At 43.5% G+C, this 17,345-nt stretch overlaps 1 protein-coding gene across 2 annotated transcripts in view; it reads left to right on the forward strand.

The window, feature by feature from the left end:
* ASTN2 (astrotactin 2) overlaps positions 1 to 17,345 on the forward strand; it is a 981,001-nt gene that overhangs the window by 424,673 nt on the left and 538,983 nt on the right. For both annotated transcript variants that reach the window (XM_025359305.1, XM_025359304.1), the window contains 3 exons: positions 15,432 to 15,516; positions 16,027 to 16,101; positions 16,870 to 17,007. In XM_025359305.1, the coding sequence (XP_025215090.1) occupies positions 15,432 to 15,516; positions 16,027 to 16,101; positions 16,870 to 17,007 (298 nt within the window). The remainder of the gene's footprint in view (positions 1 to 15,431; positions 15,517 to 16,026; positions 16,102 to 16,869; positions 17,008 to 17,345) is intronic.

Consider the following 17,345-nt stretch of genomic DNA (forward strand, 5'->3'; position numbering starts at 1 on the left):
AGGAGGTTGCCGCACTACCATAATGGTGCTTAATTTCCTTCCTGTTGAGAACATATTAAGCAGTCAAAATATTTTATCCTTGGGATGTACACCCCCATCCTCCCAGCTCCAAACTTGAGCCATTACCTTTTGCATGGCCTCTTGCCACAAGTGAAGATGGTACTGGTTTCTGCCATTGCTTTTCTGGTCTTGTCTTGCAGGGATGTGCTCAGGTACACTCATTCATAGAAATAAGTGTTTCAGTGCCGAGGATCTGGGGTATGTGAGTTCCTCTTAAGTTTCATTAATGTCTTTGTTTCATAGACATCGACTGAGCCTGAAGATTGAGTCAGTCACTGGGGAGAGAAGCAAAAGAGACACCATTGGCCCTTTCCAAGAGCTCATGATCAAGCTGCATGAATGCTGGGCTCTGTTTTGTTTTATAGAGAGGCAGTCAGGGCAACATGGAAAGAGCCTAGGACTGAAATCAGACAGACCAGGGCTGAAATCTTGCCCTGAATGCAATGGGGAAACCACTGGTGGAGGCTGAGCAGGGGCTCTGCCCCTGACTATTAGTATAATTTTGAGCAAATCACTTAATTTCTCCAAGCCTCAATTTCCTGCTTTTTTTAATAAGATGGAGAAGTATTCACCTTTGTTAAGTTATTGTGACAATTATTATCAGTACAAAGTACCTGCTACATTATATGGAAAATATATGTGTTCAACATATGGAAATTACTGAATCAGGGACAAAAAGAACCCCCCAAAGCAGGCAATACTTAACACACAAAAGACTTAATCGTGATGAAATGGAAGGCATGATGACAGATTTCTGTGCAGAAAGGACCTCTAGGAAACCATTTAAAACACAGCACTTAACAGTAGCACTTGCCTTTTCTGGTTATTTGATACTGCCTGTAGGGAGCCTGCCCATTGCAGCACACTGTCCTCTCTCCTTTTGCTTGACCGAAGGCAGCATGAGATTCAGTGTGGATGACTAAAGGCCTCTGAATAGAAGGAGGAGTATGTGTTTTTTTTGTGTGTGTGTGTGTGTGTGTGTGTGTGTGTGTCCCCACCTTTTGGCTACAGTACTGAATGGTCTCTTATGTCCCTGCCTTTTGGCTACGATGTTGAATGGTCTCTTAATTAAAATTTCACTAGATGGTTTGTGTTTCTACCAGAAAATGGGAGTATGTGATGGGCAGTTGGGGTATGGATTTATGTTGCTAACACCAGCACTCTTCCTTTGGACAGGGCATCCAGAATTCAAAATGCCCCACACAACTCAGGTAAGGTCAGGTGACCTTACCCAGTGTGGTGTGAACAGCCCATCACACTCTCCAATGGCTGAAAATGAACCTAACAATGAAGTCTGACTCTGCAGTGAAGCCTGATACAGGCTGCTTAGACACACTTTGCTTAATTTTAATTATTCACAATGATTCTCCATTATATCCCAGGAAATGTACTGTAAAAATGTTTTGTAAAAGAACGAGAGCCTTGGTAATGGGAACCTGCACTGTTCTTCTATTAAATCATTGCCAGAAAAGTGGGGGCTGTAGTGTGTGTGCTTGTTTGAGAGTGGGGCAAAGACAGTGGAGTGAATGGAAGGGAAGACAAGGGAAGAGAAAGAAGGGAAGTTAAAAAACTCTAAGAAAGGCTGGGTGCAGTGGCTTATGCATGTTATCTCAATCTTTGGGAGGCTGAGGGAGGCAAATCAATCACTTGAGGCCAGGAGTTCGAGACCAGCTCGGCCAGCATGGTGAAACCTCATCTCTACTAAAAAATAGAAAAATAGCCAGGCATGGTGGTATGTGCCTGCAGTCCCAGCTACTCAGGAGGCGGAGGCAGGAGAATCGCCTGAACCCAAAAGGCGGAGGTTGCAGGGAGCTGAGATCGTGCCACTGCTCTCCAGCCTGGGTGACAGAGCGAGACTTTGTCTTAAAAGCAAACAGAGAAACAAACAAATAAAAGAACTTTTAAGAAGAAAGGAAGGAAAAGGGAAATTGATTTAACAGGAAATGACTGTACTCTTTTTTGGTGACACCTTTACATGCTATGTCTTATTTCATCTTCATATTGAACCTTCAAGTAGACAGACCATACTTTTTCTCTTTTATATTTGTGGATAAGGACATTAAAGTGGATTTGGGGATTGTACTTGGACCTCTCTGACTCTAAACTCAAGTTATTTTTGCTGCAGAGCATTCTAAAAGAAAAGAAGACATAGAGAAAGTCAAATAGTAAAGAACATAGACACAGAGTGAGCAGAGACCAAAGAGAGAAACCGAGGCTGTGACAAAAACGCCAACTTGAGAAACAGAAAGAGAGACAGAGATGAAGAGAAAGAGAGAAAACATAAAGCAGAAGCAGGGCAGGGGGCCAGGCACAGTGGCTCACGCCTGTAATCCCAGCACTTTGGGAGGCCGAGGCAGGTAGATCACCTGAGCTCAGGAGTTTGAGACTAACCTGGCCAACATGGCAAAACCCTGTCTCTACTAAAGTTACAAAAATTAGCTGGGCCTGGTGGTGGGTGCCTGTAATCCCAGCTACTTGGGAGGCTGAGGCAGGAGAATTGCTTGAACCCAGGAGGTAGAGGTTACAGTGAGCCAAGATTACACAATTGCATTCCAACCTGGGCGACAAAAGCAAAACTTGGTTTAAAAAAAAAAAAAAAAAAAACCATGAATATAATCAGAAATTAGATTAGCAAAGTGAAAATTAGCTGGGTTCAGCTGAATGTACACATTATGTAAAACGGTATAATATTCCAGATGGAAGAGACTGGAAATGGCAATCCTCTTGTTTGCTGGGGAAGCTAGCTGTGACCCTGACCATCTGCCTGCAATTGAGGCTGAGGTCACTCTGAGAAAGGAACCCCTCAGAAAGAGCACGCAATCCACCTTCTCTTTTTTTTCCTCAAATTCCTAACTAGAGAAAAGCAAAGGTCCCAGTTCTCTCTGACCCCTTCTGGCTCTCTAGACTGCCTTGTCTGATGCCATGGGCAGGACACACAGGTATGGCCCATTGCACTCAAAGTCCACTCCGGAAAATCATTAGTATTTTTGCTATAATTGTATTAATGGAATTTAATTTTAAATTCCCAAAGATAGCTGCTGCTTGGAAAAAAAAATATCAATGAGTCTCTTCTGTAGAGTGACGAACCCTTTTGCAAAATGAATAATTACCCTTGGCTTAATTTATTTTGTATATTTCACTTTGCTGTTTCAGGTTTTGTTCAGGCGGGGAATTGAATTATTAATCATCATGTGTTCTGAACGGTTTAAGCATATATTTTATCCTCATGGCATTCTCATGAATAAGGGAGAACAGAGCTGTGTTCCCCATCTTTTAGGTCAAAATGATGAAACTCAGAGAGATGAGATGGCTTGAGTAAGACCACCCAGCAACTTGCAGGAAAAGAAAGTTCTAGGATCCCATGAAGTGGGCAACCACATAGCATGATCTCATCTGCATTCCTTTAAGCTCCTATAGAAGTATGGTAGATGGCCAAGTAGGGTCACAAAGGGCATTTTGATGAGACACCGGGTTGTGCTGAATTCATTCATCTTACATGGTACAGTTGCGGTGGGGGGCTCTGACTTCAGAGTCAAGCAGGTCAGGGTTCTAATCTTGACCCTGTTGCTTTCTTGCTAGATGAACTGAGGTCAAGTCATTGAACACTGTCGGGCTTCAGTTTCCTTCTGTGTAAAATCAGGATATGAGCACCTGCTTCACAGGGTGGTTAGGTGGCTTAAAGGCAAAATGGTGGATCAAAAGTGATCATGATTAACAAACTTCATGAGCATCTCTTAGTATCTGCCTTTTTCTAAGTGATAACTAAGAGGTCTGGAATAAGAACCATGGTCAGGAAAGAACATTAGAGCCACCAGCTCCCTAATAATAGTCACAGCAATAGCAGGTGATACTTATGGAGCCCATTTTTAGTGTTGCTCAATGAGAAGGGCTGGCATGATTAACTTAGAAATAAGGAAGCTAAGTCTTGGGTGGAGACAGGAAGTTTTACAAAGTCGCTGAGCTATTGATTGGCAAATGCATAGCTCTACTTCCATTCTGACTCCAGTGCCTGTCTTCTCTGCTTTTAAACTTGTCTCTTGCCACCCTAACAGCTGAATTCCGCATCTGGGAATGACTAGAGTAGTTCCCCCTCATCCACCATTTCACTTTCTACATTATCTGTTACCCACAGTCAACTGCGGTCTGAAAATACTAAATGGAAAATACCAGAAATAAACAATTTATAACTTTTATATTGGGCTGCATTCTGAGTAGTGTGATGAAATCTCACACCGTTTTGCTCCATCCCACCAGGATATGAATCATTCCCTTGTCCATAGTATCCACGCTGTATATGCTAATTGCCAGTCAGTCACTTAGTAGCCATCTCAGTTATCAGATCTGTCAAGGTGTCACAGTGCGTATGTTTGGATAATCCTTATTTTACTTAATTATGGCCCCAATTGCAAGACTAGTGATATCAGCGGATTGTTATACTTGTTCTATTTTATTTTTATTTATTGTTCTTAATCTCTTGTTGTGCCTAATTTATAAATTAAATGTTATAGATATGTACATGTAGGACAAAAACATAGTAAATATGGGTTCATTAATCTGTTCTCACACTGCTATAAAGAACTACCTGAGACTGGGTAATTTATGAAGAAAAGAGCTTTAATTGACTCACAGTTCCACAGGCTGTACAGGAAGCATGGCTGGTAGGCCTCAGAAAACTTACAATTATGGCAGAAGGTGAAGGGGAAGCAGGCACAATCTTCCCATGGCAGATCAGGAGGGAGAGAGAGAGTGAGGGGGCCCAGTGGAAAGGGTTGCCCTGGTTGAGAACCTAGAGCAGAGACCCTCATGGGACCTGGCTGGCAGCCTCTCAGCAGCCTGGCCACCCCACCTGGGTTGCACACATGAGCTGAGCCAACACCAGTCAGTCCCCATGTAGCCTTGACTAAGGCTACATGCTTTTAAACAACCAGATCTCGTAAGAACTTACTCGCTATCACGAGAACAGCAAGGGGGAAGTCCGTCTTCATAATCCAGTCACCTCCCTCCAGGTCATTCCCCCAGCACTGGGGATTACAACTCAACATGAGATTCAGTTGGGGACACAGAGCCAAACCAATAGGGTTCAGTACTATCCACAGTTTCAGGCGTCCACTGGGTGGGTTGGAACTCATCTTGTACATAAGGGGGCACAACTGTATTTTTGCAGAGGGGATGTGGCAGTTACCAGGGACTGCTTCTTCATACCTGCAGAACCAGGGCAGGATTCCTCAGTGCACATTAAGCTTCTGTCTGTGCCTGCAATGTACCCCATTGATCCAGCAAAGCAAAAGGGCCCACCATTTTCCATGCACACTGTGGCCTGCCTTCGTCCCTGTTGTTTTCTCTATAAAACTCTTAATTCCCCTGGAAAGGGAGTCAGTGCAGCCTGGGGACAGCAGCACCATCTCTGGAGTGGCACAGTTGCTGGATGGATTCCAGTTCTGGCTCTGGCACACTTGACTTTGTGACCTTCAGCAAGCAGGGTACTACCCCTCTGGGCCTCTATCCCCTCGTCTGCAAGATGGGGTTAGTAATAGAGCCTACCTCGTAGGTTTATTGGAAGGATCATGTGAGTTAATCTAAACAAAGAACTTCCCACACTGCCTGGCAGGTAGTTATCCCTGTGGGTTTCCTCTTATTATTACTCTTACCCTCCCTTTTCATTGATAAGCCCCCATCCTGGGCAGAGCTCAACAATCCTCTCTTGGGCTCCTATACCTCTTTGCGCACACTCCTCTTTTAGCCTGAATCACACCTTGTGCAGTGATGTACTTTCCTCCAAGTCTTCCTACGCCAATGCCAGCTGTTTGAAGGTAGGAAAATAGGATGGATTCATCTCTCTGCCTCCATCTCCCCTGTGCCAGGTATAGAGGAATTATCCAGAGAAGGGTAGCTGGTCCGCAGCAGTAAGATCTGGAACAGAGATGAATCGGGTCGGGAGGAGAAAAGGAGGAACTAACACAGCAGAAAGCCTGGAAGGGCAGCTGCAGCCCAGAGGGGCAAGGGCACCAAATCAAGGAGGAAACGTGACTGCAGGGGGATGGGGGGGTGGAGCAGCCTGGACAACAGCACAGCAAGGACAGCAGTGCTGGCAGCAATCACGATAACGACACTACAACATAGCAAGTGCTGCCTACACGTCTGGCAGTGCAGTAACTGTTTTTAATATATTGTCTGCAATCCTTGTGACAATTTTTAAAATTGGGTTTAAGATGCCCATTTTCTGATGAAGCCCAGAGCTGCAGTGATTGATGCAGGCCACAGAGGATCCAGCTTCCAATGGCCTTGGTTGCCAGGCCGACGCCTTTCCCCTTACCAGGCTGCGTCCCTTTGCTCTCCATGCCTTCCCAGTGCATCTGAGAAGCTTAGAGGTTGCAGGGCTCTGGGGTACAGTGAGGGTGGGGAGAAGCCAGCCTCTCACCAGCAGGCTCAGCTCTGTGCATGCATGTTAAGCATCCTGTGTTCATAAACTGAAGCCAGATCCTTCTGGATTGTTGGAAATATCTGCTCTGTGTCCATTCCAGGCTATTAGTGAGATTTCTTCACCCCACTCCATCCTTAATCAGCCATGATTTTGCAGAAAGCTCTTTGCCACATGTTTTTCTCCTAGACACTAATACTATATAATCGTGTGTGTGGTGCACTCAGAGGTGGAAGAGGGTAGAAAGAAAGGGAATGGGGCCAGTGGAAAAGGTTGCCCTGGCTGAGAACCTGGAGTGGGGGCCCTCATGGGTCCTGGCTGGCAGCCTCTCAGCAGCCTGACCACCCCGTATGGGCTGCCGACACGAGCTGAGCCAACACCAATTAGCCCCCATGTAGCCTTGATTAAGGACTCTAATCTCTATCAGACCTGATCACCAGCCTGTGCCACCAGAACCTTTCAGCCTCTGATTATTTTTTCTTTGTGCTCTCAGAGGCATGCTGATGAATGACAATGAGGGGCTGGCAGCTACAATGCAGAGTCCACATTTGTGTCAGTGCTTTGGAAAGAGCAAGGTTTGAAGGTCTCACACCAGCAGTATAAGGAAGAAAGGGACATCAGAGACACCCATGTGAGGTTGCTCAGATGTTAAGACTAGCCTCCTCACTATACAGATAGAGAAACTGAGCCCTAGGGAGGGAGAGAACTGCCTCAGGTCACACAACACATTTGGCTGAGTAGACTTGTAAAGAATCTTCCTCATTTCATAAAGCTTCTAATTATATCCTCTTGTTATTTCACTCGAATCATGTTCTTTGCCTACCAAGCCTCCATCTCCCCAAGCCCCCAAACTTATCCTGCTTCCTGAATCACAAGAGAGATGCTGATTTCAAGAAACAAGACCAGAATACATTAGAAGAAGAATCAAGGGCTAGAATTTGAACAAGATTTGGAAAAGTGGGATATCCAAATACTACCTACTCATTTTACAGATGGGAAGGCTGAGGTCCAGAAAGGTAGAATGATTTGCAGAGGATTCAGGGCTGTAAAATGTATCCCCTGATGACATTACTTATACTCAACACTGCCCAAATTATCTCATTCTTTTACTAAATAATTGTTTGCCACTTAATTTTCCCTTTTCTCCTCTCCCTCTTACTTTCGTCTGTCCTTCACTGACTTTGTCTCTCTCTAGGGCTCAGTCTTTGCTTGAGTGGGATCTCTGAGTGGTACCCATGGGTAGAACCAAGGCAGACCTGCTGAAAGAAGCTTCAAAGGGTCTGAAGGTTGGTCTCAAGAGACCCTGCTCTTACCTATAGACTCAGAAAAAATTGGAGCATAAAAGCTACAGGGAGGTAGAGTTATTGATAAGGTTGGAAAAATTGGCTGGGGCCAATGATGAAAGACTTTGAATGCTAGACTGGTATATATGACCTCTACCCTGAAGGCAACTGAAAACCACTGATAGTTTTTGGGGAAGGCCATGGGTACAGATAACTGTTCTTTGAAAAGATAACTGGCCAACAGTCAGATTGGATGTAGGGACACGGAAAATAGGTTCATAGCACATGGACAATGCTGAGGGCCTGAACTAGGCCAGTGACAGAGAAGAGAGATGGGAATAAATGGGTCTGGATAAAACCAAAGAGGTAGAGTCAGTGGGATTCAGATATCGTTCAGATGCTGAGGGTACAAAATAGGGCCAGTTAGAAGTTTTTCTGAAGTTTTCAATTAGGAAATAAAGTGGTACCATTACTCATAGAGATGTGGACATCTAGGTTTAAAGTACATCAGAAACTTTTGCCAAAATAATGCTGCATATCAATCACATTTTATTGTCAACAACTATAAGTAAGCATCTTTTTCTCCTTTGTCACACATCTGGGTGGACTGATCTAGCCAGCACTCAGCTGCCCTTGGCTCTAAGCTGAGGATGAATCCAGATCTGTTCCACACATCTCTCTTCCTTCACGGACCAGCCACAGCCTGGAGGTGTTCTTTCTCATGGCAAGAGGCAGGAGTGCAAAACACAAAGCCTATCCACATAAATACATTTGAAACCTTGATTATTTAAGTCCCAGATGTCATCATCCCATTGACCAAAGCAAGTCATATGCCAAGCCTGAAGACAAAGGGCAGGAAAGAAAATGTACTCTTCCCACAATTAACCATGGCAAAGAAGCAAATGCATGATTAAGTACTGCAGAGAAATGACCCTCAGTGTCTCACACGTGATCACTGTCAAAGGCAGCTGTCCTTGTTATTGTCCTTGTGGTTATATTTATTGTTGTGATGTTTATGGTGGTGTAAGCGAGCATGAGCTTTGGAGACCTGGCCCTATGACCTAGGGCAGGTGACTAGTCGAGTCTCAGCTTCATTTTCCTCATTTTACAAGGAGGGCATCAGTACCTTCCTTCTTGTACTAGTCACGGCTGTGACATGCAATGACACATGTCAAATGTCACACACCATTTTTAGCACAAAGCAGACCCTCATAATGTTATGCCCAACCCATGCTTTGCCCACTACGTGCCTGGCCTTGAGTTGAGTTACAGAGATACAGAGGTGAAGAGGCCCAAGGTGGCCCACTTGGAGTCAGAATGGGGAAGAGTGCCATGTTTATTGCTCTGAGGGCCCAGAGAGATGCCTTTTCAAACCACAGTGACAAGAAGAGTAAATAAGAAAGTGAACAGCAGGCAGCGTCCCTGGCCGGTGGTGATAAGTGATGACTGAGTTAGAAGCAAGTGAAAATGGAATCATAACAGAATGACAGGGTTTGGGGAGGGGAGTCAGACAGCCAGGATGGCTTATGAAGGAGGCTTTGCACTCTCATGGGCAAGCCATGAGCTCCTCTGTGCTGCTGGGATGGAGGAGGCAGCAGCCTCTAGCTTATGCCTTGTCCATACCCATACCTCCTTCAGCAGGGCCTGCCATGGACACAGGTAACATGTCTTCGTAGCTCTGGAAACCCAGGAACACCTTTGGGGATTATCTCATTCAAACTGCCCTCAACTTCTGCAACATAGTTAGATCTCATTTCACAAAATATTTAAAAATTAGCTGGGAATGATGGCACGTGCCTATAGTCCTATCTACTTGAGAGGCTGAGGCAGGAGGATCTCTTGAGCCCAAAAGCCCAAGGCTGCAGTGAGCCATGATTGCACCACTGAACTCCAATTTGGGCAAGAGAGCAACACCCTGTCTCTAAAACAATAACAATAATAATTTAAAAAAAAAAAAAAACCCAAATTACAGATAAAGAAACTGTGGTCTTTTGGGTTTTGCGAAGGGCATACCTTGGATTTTTGACCATCCTTCATTCTAAGCACCTTTCCTTCCCACTAAAACAGCATAGTGGACGGGCCCCTCCTACCCGAGAACAATAATTGTATGGACTCAAACAGCCGTTGTGTTCTCAGCAAGAAGAAATGTGCCAAAGACCGTGCTGAGGATTTTTCAAATACAGCACTTGATCCTTTCCACAGGTGTATGATACCAGCTCCAGTACAGATCAAGGAGACAGGCTCAGGGAGAGAAGAAGCAATGTATCAGGTTCTTACAAACTTGAAGTGGCAGGCAGATCCAGGATTTGAATGCAGTACATGATGATTTCATGGCCCACCCACACTCTGAACCATTTCACCAGCCTACTGGCCTTATGTGATTAACAAGAAGGCACTGTCCTGTTTGGAAGAGCCTCACAGGAGATGAACACAGATGGTTCATGATCAAGGCGTTCTGTTGTTTTTACCCTAGAGTTTCTGGACTGAGAATGCATACAACATAGAAAGAGACCTCAACCAATGGCAGCCAGGAGACATGAAGAGTAAATCTTTTAAAATCAACGCAACTCATCTACTGCTGATAACACAGTTCTGGTAACTAGCCAGATAGAAAACCATCTAACTGAATTCCCTTATGAGAACCAATATAACGAAGAGAGTGAATTCTTTTTTTAGGCCTCCATTATTAACAACACATAAATGTATGTCTTTAATGCACTTACGGGCATTTCAAATTCATTTTACTGTTTAAATAATACCCGTTTGTAAATGCTCTCATTTTTAGAAAACTTAGTAATATCAAAAAAACCTTTTGTACAAAAAAATTGCTACAAAAGGCTTCAGAATGCATTGAACTATTGATACCACCAATGCAGCAAAAGGACACTGAAGTGGCGGCCAAGAGCCCTGGGTTTTCATCCCGGCTGGCCCAGAGGCTAGGCCAGTGATTTGGACAAACTCCTTTACTCTCTTAGCTTGAGTTTCTTCTTCTGAATAATGAAACTGGGAAAGTTTGAACTAGCTGGTCTTGAAGGGTCTTTTCTACTCTGATGTGAAATAAAATTCTATTTTGGATCTTTCATCAGCACTTGTGTTTGCACTCTTTGTTTCCTTGGCAAATACCTATCTTGGATGTAGAAAGTTTCTTCCAGTCCTCAGCAGAGTCATCATTATTCTAAATGAACTCAGCCTAAATTCATGATAATCATGATATATGTATGAATTCACTAATTCATTCATTCATTCATTCAGTAAATGACTTGCCAACCCTTTATCATGCACTATACTAATTATTAGAATACAGGATGATTAAGAAAATGTTTTTGCCATCAAGAAATTCCCAGCTTAGTGGGGGAACAGGCAAGTAAAAATTATTGCCCTGTTCCATTGGCATAGGCATTACTATTGTGAAATATATCCCTTTATCTATTTAGCATTTATTTACTGAATCCCTACTCTGCACCAGGCAATGCAGGAGGTGCTGAGATGCAGTAGTGAGCAAGGAAGGTACTAAAGTTATAGGGATAGGGAGTGTGGGAGTTCACAGTCAGCCCGGTTACACGTATCCCTGGAGAACTGTTCTTTGATGGCCTTGCTGCTCTGGGTGTGCAGAAGCAGAGTTGAAGAAAGGATTCACCCAGGGAAGAGGTTAATTACCCTCAGCTCTCGCTGTCAGAGGCTTTGCACCTGACAAGAAGGAAATGCCTGGTTGCAAATAGTGGAGATTTAGCTGAGCCAGCAAAATAGGAAACAGGAGTCAATACAGCCAATACCTATGGCATTGATGGAGATCTTGCTAGAGACCCAGGCTGCTGCTAAGAATTATTGCAGCTGAAACTAAAACAAACAGTATCCAGAAAGCAGAGGTTAGGGATTTGGAAAGGCAATGCAAACAGCTGACTCTTGGTGTTCAGAACTGATGTGTGATCTACTCCAACCTTCCGTTTTACAGAAGGAGAAACTGAGGCCCCAAAAGGAGGTAATTTGTGTCTCTACATGTCTAATATGTAAGGAGTTAGGGGTGATAGTTTTGTCTAAATGTAAATATATATCAGAACCCAGTGGCCAGCTTGGAATTAAAGGGAAGGAAACACTTTTTTAAAATTCAACTTTTATTTATATAGAGGGTACATTTACGGGTTTGTTACATTCATATGTTGCACCCATGTAGTGTGCATAGTACCCAGAAACTCACTTCTTCACCATCAACTAGTTGTTACCTGAGCCACTAGCTTTATTCTTTACTATTTCAATTTGTTCTTACATCAGCTCTAGGAAATGGACATTGCTATCATCCCTATTCTGTAAATGAGAAAGCTGAAACCAAAAAGCTGACTAAGGCCACACAACTAGGGAGACAGCAAGAGGATGGGACCGTGTCCACCAGCTGCTAGCACTCAGGGGCTTTTCCGTCTGCCTACTTTCTGTTCTCCAGGCAGCCTCATGGGGGTCTCCAGGGTGAATGCCTCTTAATTGCAACATATGTATTTGTTGTATAATGAGCATCAGTAACTAATGATCCATTGTGAGTCAGGGAAAACTTGCCTAGTAAGCACACAAGGAGGAAAGAAAAACATAGCAGCACCCTTTTTCTGAATAAATTTCTCAATCTCACCAGTATTTCCAAAACCGAGAGAAAGAGGAAAGAAGTGAACTGTGCTATCTCCTGCAGGTCACTGCAGGAGAGACAGGGACCTCAGCCTTTGCCCTTTCCATAAAGAAGAGGGATCCTCCTTGCTGGCCCCTCCTCGCCCACCCCAGCCTGACTTCCTACTCCTTTGCCAGAGGTAACCATTTTACCTCTGCCATTATGAATCATGAGGCCTGTGGCTTGTGGCAGATCATAAATCAGTCCAGGGAGTCTCGAGGACAAGTCCCAGGACTTTTAATCTTTAATATTAGACGTGTTTAAAGTGGTGAATATTTCATGAAGGGACTGTTGCATTTTAACACATCATTAGTGACTCCTGCCCCTCCCCCCTTTGGTAAATTATTTTCGTCCACATTCAAGGCTCTTAGCCTTTTCCTTCCATTCCCCTTACCTCTGGCAACAATCAGTTCATTAGGCAGCAATACTTACAGCACTTCCACTTGGTGGAAGACCCTAGGTGTGACGTTGCAGGGGAGGAGTACAGAAACCATTTTTACCTGTGAGCAAACCCTCCTTATTTTCCAGGTAAGCAGATAAGAGGAAAAGGACCTGTCTTCTGTCTCTCCTTGTGTCTTTCAACAACCTCATTCTGCATATTTTGAATACTATCTCTGACCCATTCTTCACTCCATACTCTGTCTTACTACCATTTTTTGTTCAGGCAGCATTCATGAAGTGCAGGCTATTTGTCAATAGGTGCTGGGAATACAAAGATTAAGCAGCAGTGTCATCTATAAGTTGTGTCAAAACAAGTTACAGTGTTTTGAAACACTCAGAATGCTTCATAGAAGGTCAAATATATAACATTTACAGTTCTTCAGAGAGAACAGTAATTTTACTTGATGAATACATACATTTCAAAGTCCAGAGTTAAGGGTGATAGTTGTAGAACGCGTGTTACCCTAGTATTCTATTTACTACAATGTTGTGTTTTAGTTGTATAAAGTTGAGAAAATCCTGATTCACAAAATATGTAGTTGCAAATAGCATGAGCTTGTTGGCACCTTGACTCATCCTCAGTATCCTTTTAGACGAAACAAAGATGACAGGAGATTATTTTTTTTCCCCTGAAGCCTGGATAAAATAAGTTTATCTGGCAACTGATACTTTCTTCAGTATCCTAAATTCTGGCATGTGATATCTGAGTGTTTATTCTTGTTTTTGTATTTTTAAAAATTTAAAAATAAAACCTTTAAGAAAAAGTAAAATATAAAATTTGCATAGTCCCAAAATCTCTGTGAAGTAATACATTTCCACGCACATGATTTGAAAACTTTTGGGTCCTATCTATCAGGATCACTGTAGGATCCAAGGGTGACAGGTTTATCTGTGTGTGTGTGTGTGTGTCTGTGAGAGAGAGACATACAGAGAGAGAGAGAAAATGTGATTACAAGAAGATGAGAAAGAAGACAAGCCAACCTCATTAGCCTGGAAGTTTACCAGAGCCATAACAGATAGTTGATTATTCATTCAACTCATATTGTTAAGCACCAACCCTATTCTAGGCAGTAGGCAAAGCCAGGGCGGTTCCTACCAGCATTTCCCAAGAGGTTTTCCATAGAATTATAATCCTGTGAGTCATTCCACCAACAAGGCTCCCAAAGGAAAATAAGTTGGTGAAAATCGTGTATGTATTACCCTGATGGAGAATCACACTACACTGGCTTTAAGGAATGGGGTAGTATTACCCAAACACATTTTTAAATAGAATCTATTTTTGGTAAACCATCTTTAAGCATCCCACAAATACACCTTAGAGAAAAAAGCAGTAACTCATTAAATCAAAAAATGTTTCTAGGCCAGGCACGGTGGCTCACACCTGTAATCCCAGCACTTTGGGAGGCTGAGGTGGGCAGATCACTTGAGTTCAGGAGTTTGAGACTAGCCTGGCTAACATGATGAAACCTCATCTCTACCTAAAATACAAAAATTAGCTGGGCATGGTGATTCATGCCTGTAATCCCAGTTACTTGGGAAGCTGAGACAGGAGAATCACTTGAACCTGGGAGGAGGAGGTTTCAGTGAGCTAAGATCATGCCACTGCACTCCAGTCTGGGCGATGGAGTGAGACTCTCAGTCTCAAAAAAAAGAGAAAAAGAAATTCTATACCTTAAGTATACAGTAGAGAATAAATGACAACAACTGGGAGTAGGACAGAGAGATTCTGAAATCACTTCTAGGATTCTGGACTCTGAAGATATGCTAGGAAATGGGACATATGCTGGCCACTTGAAATGAACTTGGCCAATGAGAGAATGTACTTAAGGCAGTGTGTAATGCTAGCAAGCATTCATGCAACCAAGCGTAAGCCATGGCCTGAAAAAAAAATAATGGATGGATGGATGGATTCATGAACGAATGGATGGAAGGGAAGGAAATGAAAAAAAAATGGCAAGAGAGAGGGAGAGGAGAAAAGAGGACAAGAGAAGAGATGGCAGTAGAGGGAAGGGGAGGAGGGGAGAAACAATTTTAAAATGAAAAACAACCCAAAATAAAACCAGGAGACTACAGACGGGATTTTTCTGAAGGGGGAAATCTAAGGTTTCTTGGAGATGGTGGCATTTAATTTGGGATTTATGGAAAGTGAAGACCTCTCCATTCAGATGGAGATAACTCAGTTTTCTGATTATGCCTCTAGAGTAAATGCACTTTATCGTAATTTTAATATTTGAAAGGACGACCTCCATTTGTAGCCACCTGATCACTTCCTGTTTCCCTGTCTTAAGTTGTGAGCTCCTTCAGCGGCTGGATTACCACTTTGACCTCTGTATCTCCACTGCTGAGCTGAGCGCCTCTCAGAGTGTGACCAGGACTTGTTGAAGGAATAAATGAGTGAATGAACAAAGGAGTAAACTCTGTTAACCACAGTGGTCAATGGACCAGATTGCCCTCTTTCCATGTGCCTTTTCTAAAACTAAGCAGCTCACTTCATATAAGTCTTAGGAAAACAGGCAAACCGGGGAAAAGCCTATTTGGGGAGACTCTACTTCACAATAATTGTTTTTCTTTTCACTTACAGGAGAGTGCAGCTGCTATGAAGGCTATGCCCCTGACCCTGTTCACAGACACCTGTGTGTGCGCAGTGACTGGGGACAGAGTGAAGGGTGAGTGACAAAGGGCTTTAGGTCCAGGACAGTGCAGGACCGAGTTTTACCTCCTCTGTTGTGTTACCAGAGGCCCCAGGCATCTCCACAAAGAAGACTCTTTCTCTGCAACAGTAGTGTTCCTGCAAAACCCAATGGGAAGTAGTGTTCCTGCAAAACCCATGGAATCATGTATTAAAGGTACATGATTGATGAGTATTCTAGAGAACAAAGGCTGACATTTAAGTCACCCACGCAAACAAAGTAGTCAGTGAACACTTTCTTAAGTGGACTGACAAAGAAAAAGAATAACATTTTCAAACAGACTCCTGAATGGACATGTACACTTTATGAAAGTGCTGAATCCTTCTGTAAATTGGAGACATTCTTTTATAATATAAATAGTCTTGCCCAATAATTATTTCTGCAGAATGTGGTTGTTTGTAAAGCTGCTCTAGAGCAGTGGCCACGTGCGAATCCTACCTGCCTCTGACTAATGTCATCTCCTCTCCCCTCTTCTTCTTCCCATAGACCTTGGCCCTACACGACACTTGAGAGGGGCTATGATCTGGTGACAGGGGAGCAAGCCCCTGAAAAGATTCTCAGGTGAGTTGGCTTTCTTGTTTGGGCATAATTCTGGGAAATGGAGAAAGGACTGATAGGAAGATGTGGTCATGCATCCTTAGACTATTGAGCCTGTGCTCTTCTGAGCTGCACTGAGTACAAAACAACCCTCCCTGGCACTAATGTACCATCATGGCCCAGGTTGCTATGGGAATCTAATTCCCATTTGTCTGGCAGCTAGACTTATAGACTCAGATACTTGAACTGGAGGAGACATTACTGATTATTAAGTCCAGTGGTTTAAAAATACTCTGTAACCATAGAACCTCTTCCCATCACCTCCACAAAATCTTGTGTAAAACTTCAATACACATGTAGATAAAGACATACAGCAAATTAAGTGGCAGAACTGGAAATCAGATTTTAGTTCAAACTGATTCAAAGTCCGTGCTCTTAACCTTTGTGCCAGACTGTCCCTGCTGACATAGCAGTTGCTTGTGGAACTCCTGCTGTATGTCAGGACTGCTGGAAAATCAGAGCGGCAATGGTCCCTATCCTCACGGAGTCCACTAGTAAATCAGGAAAAGGAACTTAGTAACACAAAGCAATTCATGAGCTAAATGTTTAACAGATTTGAGAAATGATCATCCAGTTCTGGAGAAAGTTGGCCGACATCATTCCTTAAATAATGCAGGGGACATGGGTGGAGAATTAGGAAATTGCCCTAGAAGGGATGGGAACAGGGGCCCCTTTTGTCTGTTTGCTCTCTGCTTCCCAGGGAGTTCCCCAATGGAAACTCTTACATTGCAGGTCTACTTTCAGCTTGGGCCAAGGCCTCTGGCTTCCTGTCAGCAAAAGCTTTGTGGTTCCGCCGGTGGAGCTGTCCATCAACCCCCTGGCCAGCTGCAAGACCGATGTGCTCGTCACGGAAGACCCTGCAGATGTCAGGTAGGGAATCGTCTCCAGTTCTCTGCACAAGTACTTCTTAAAACCTTGGAAGTCCCCCTGTTGGAGTACCACAGGAACTCCTAAGGAGTGTTCTTGCTGTTTAGTTGATGTAAAGAACACTGTCAAATATTCCGTGCTCCTGAACTCTTAGATGTGACCTCCATCACTGTGTCTCAATGCCTTACGTTTCAACACTATTGCTTTCCTTTTAGATTTATATTAAATATAAGAGAGGCTGATGCATTATCTAGCTCATCACGGGATCATTAATGATCTTATGTTTACTTAACAGTATGTTGGAGAGTCACAAAGACAACAGTTTAGAAAATGGGATGCTT

This window comes from Theropithecus gelada, chromosome 15 (genome assembly GCF_003255815.1).
Source record: "Theropithecus gelada isolate Dixy chromosome 15, Tgel_1.0, whole genome shotgun sequence".
Lineage (NCBI taxonomy): Eukaryota > Metazoa > Chordata > Mammalia > Primates > Cercopithecidae > Theropithecus > Theropithecus gelada.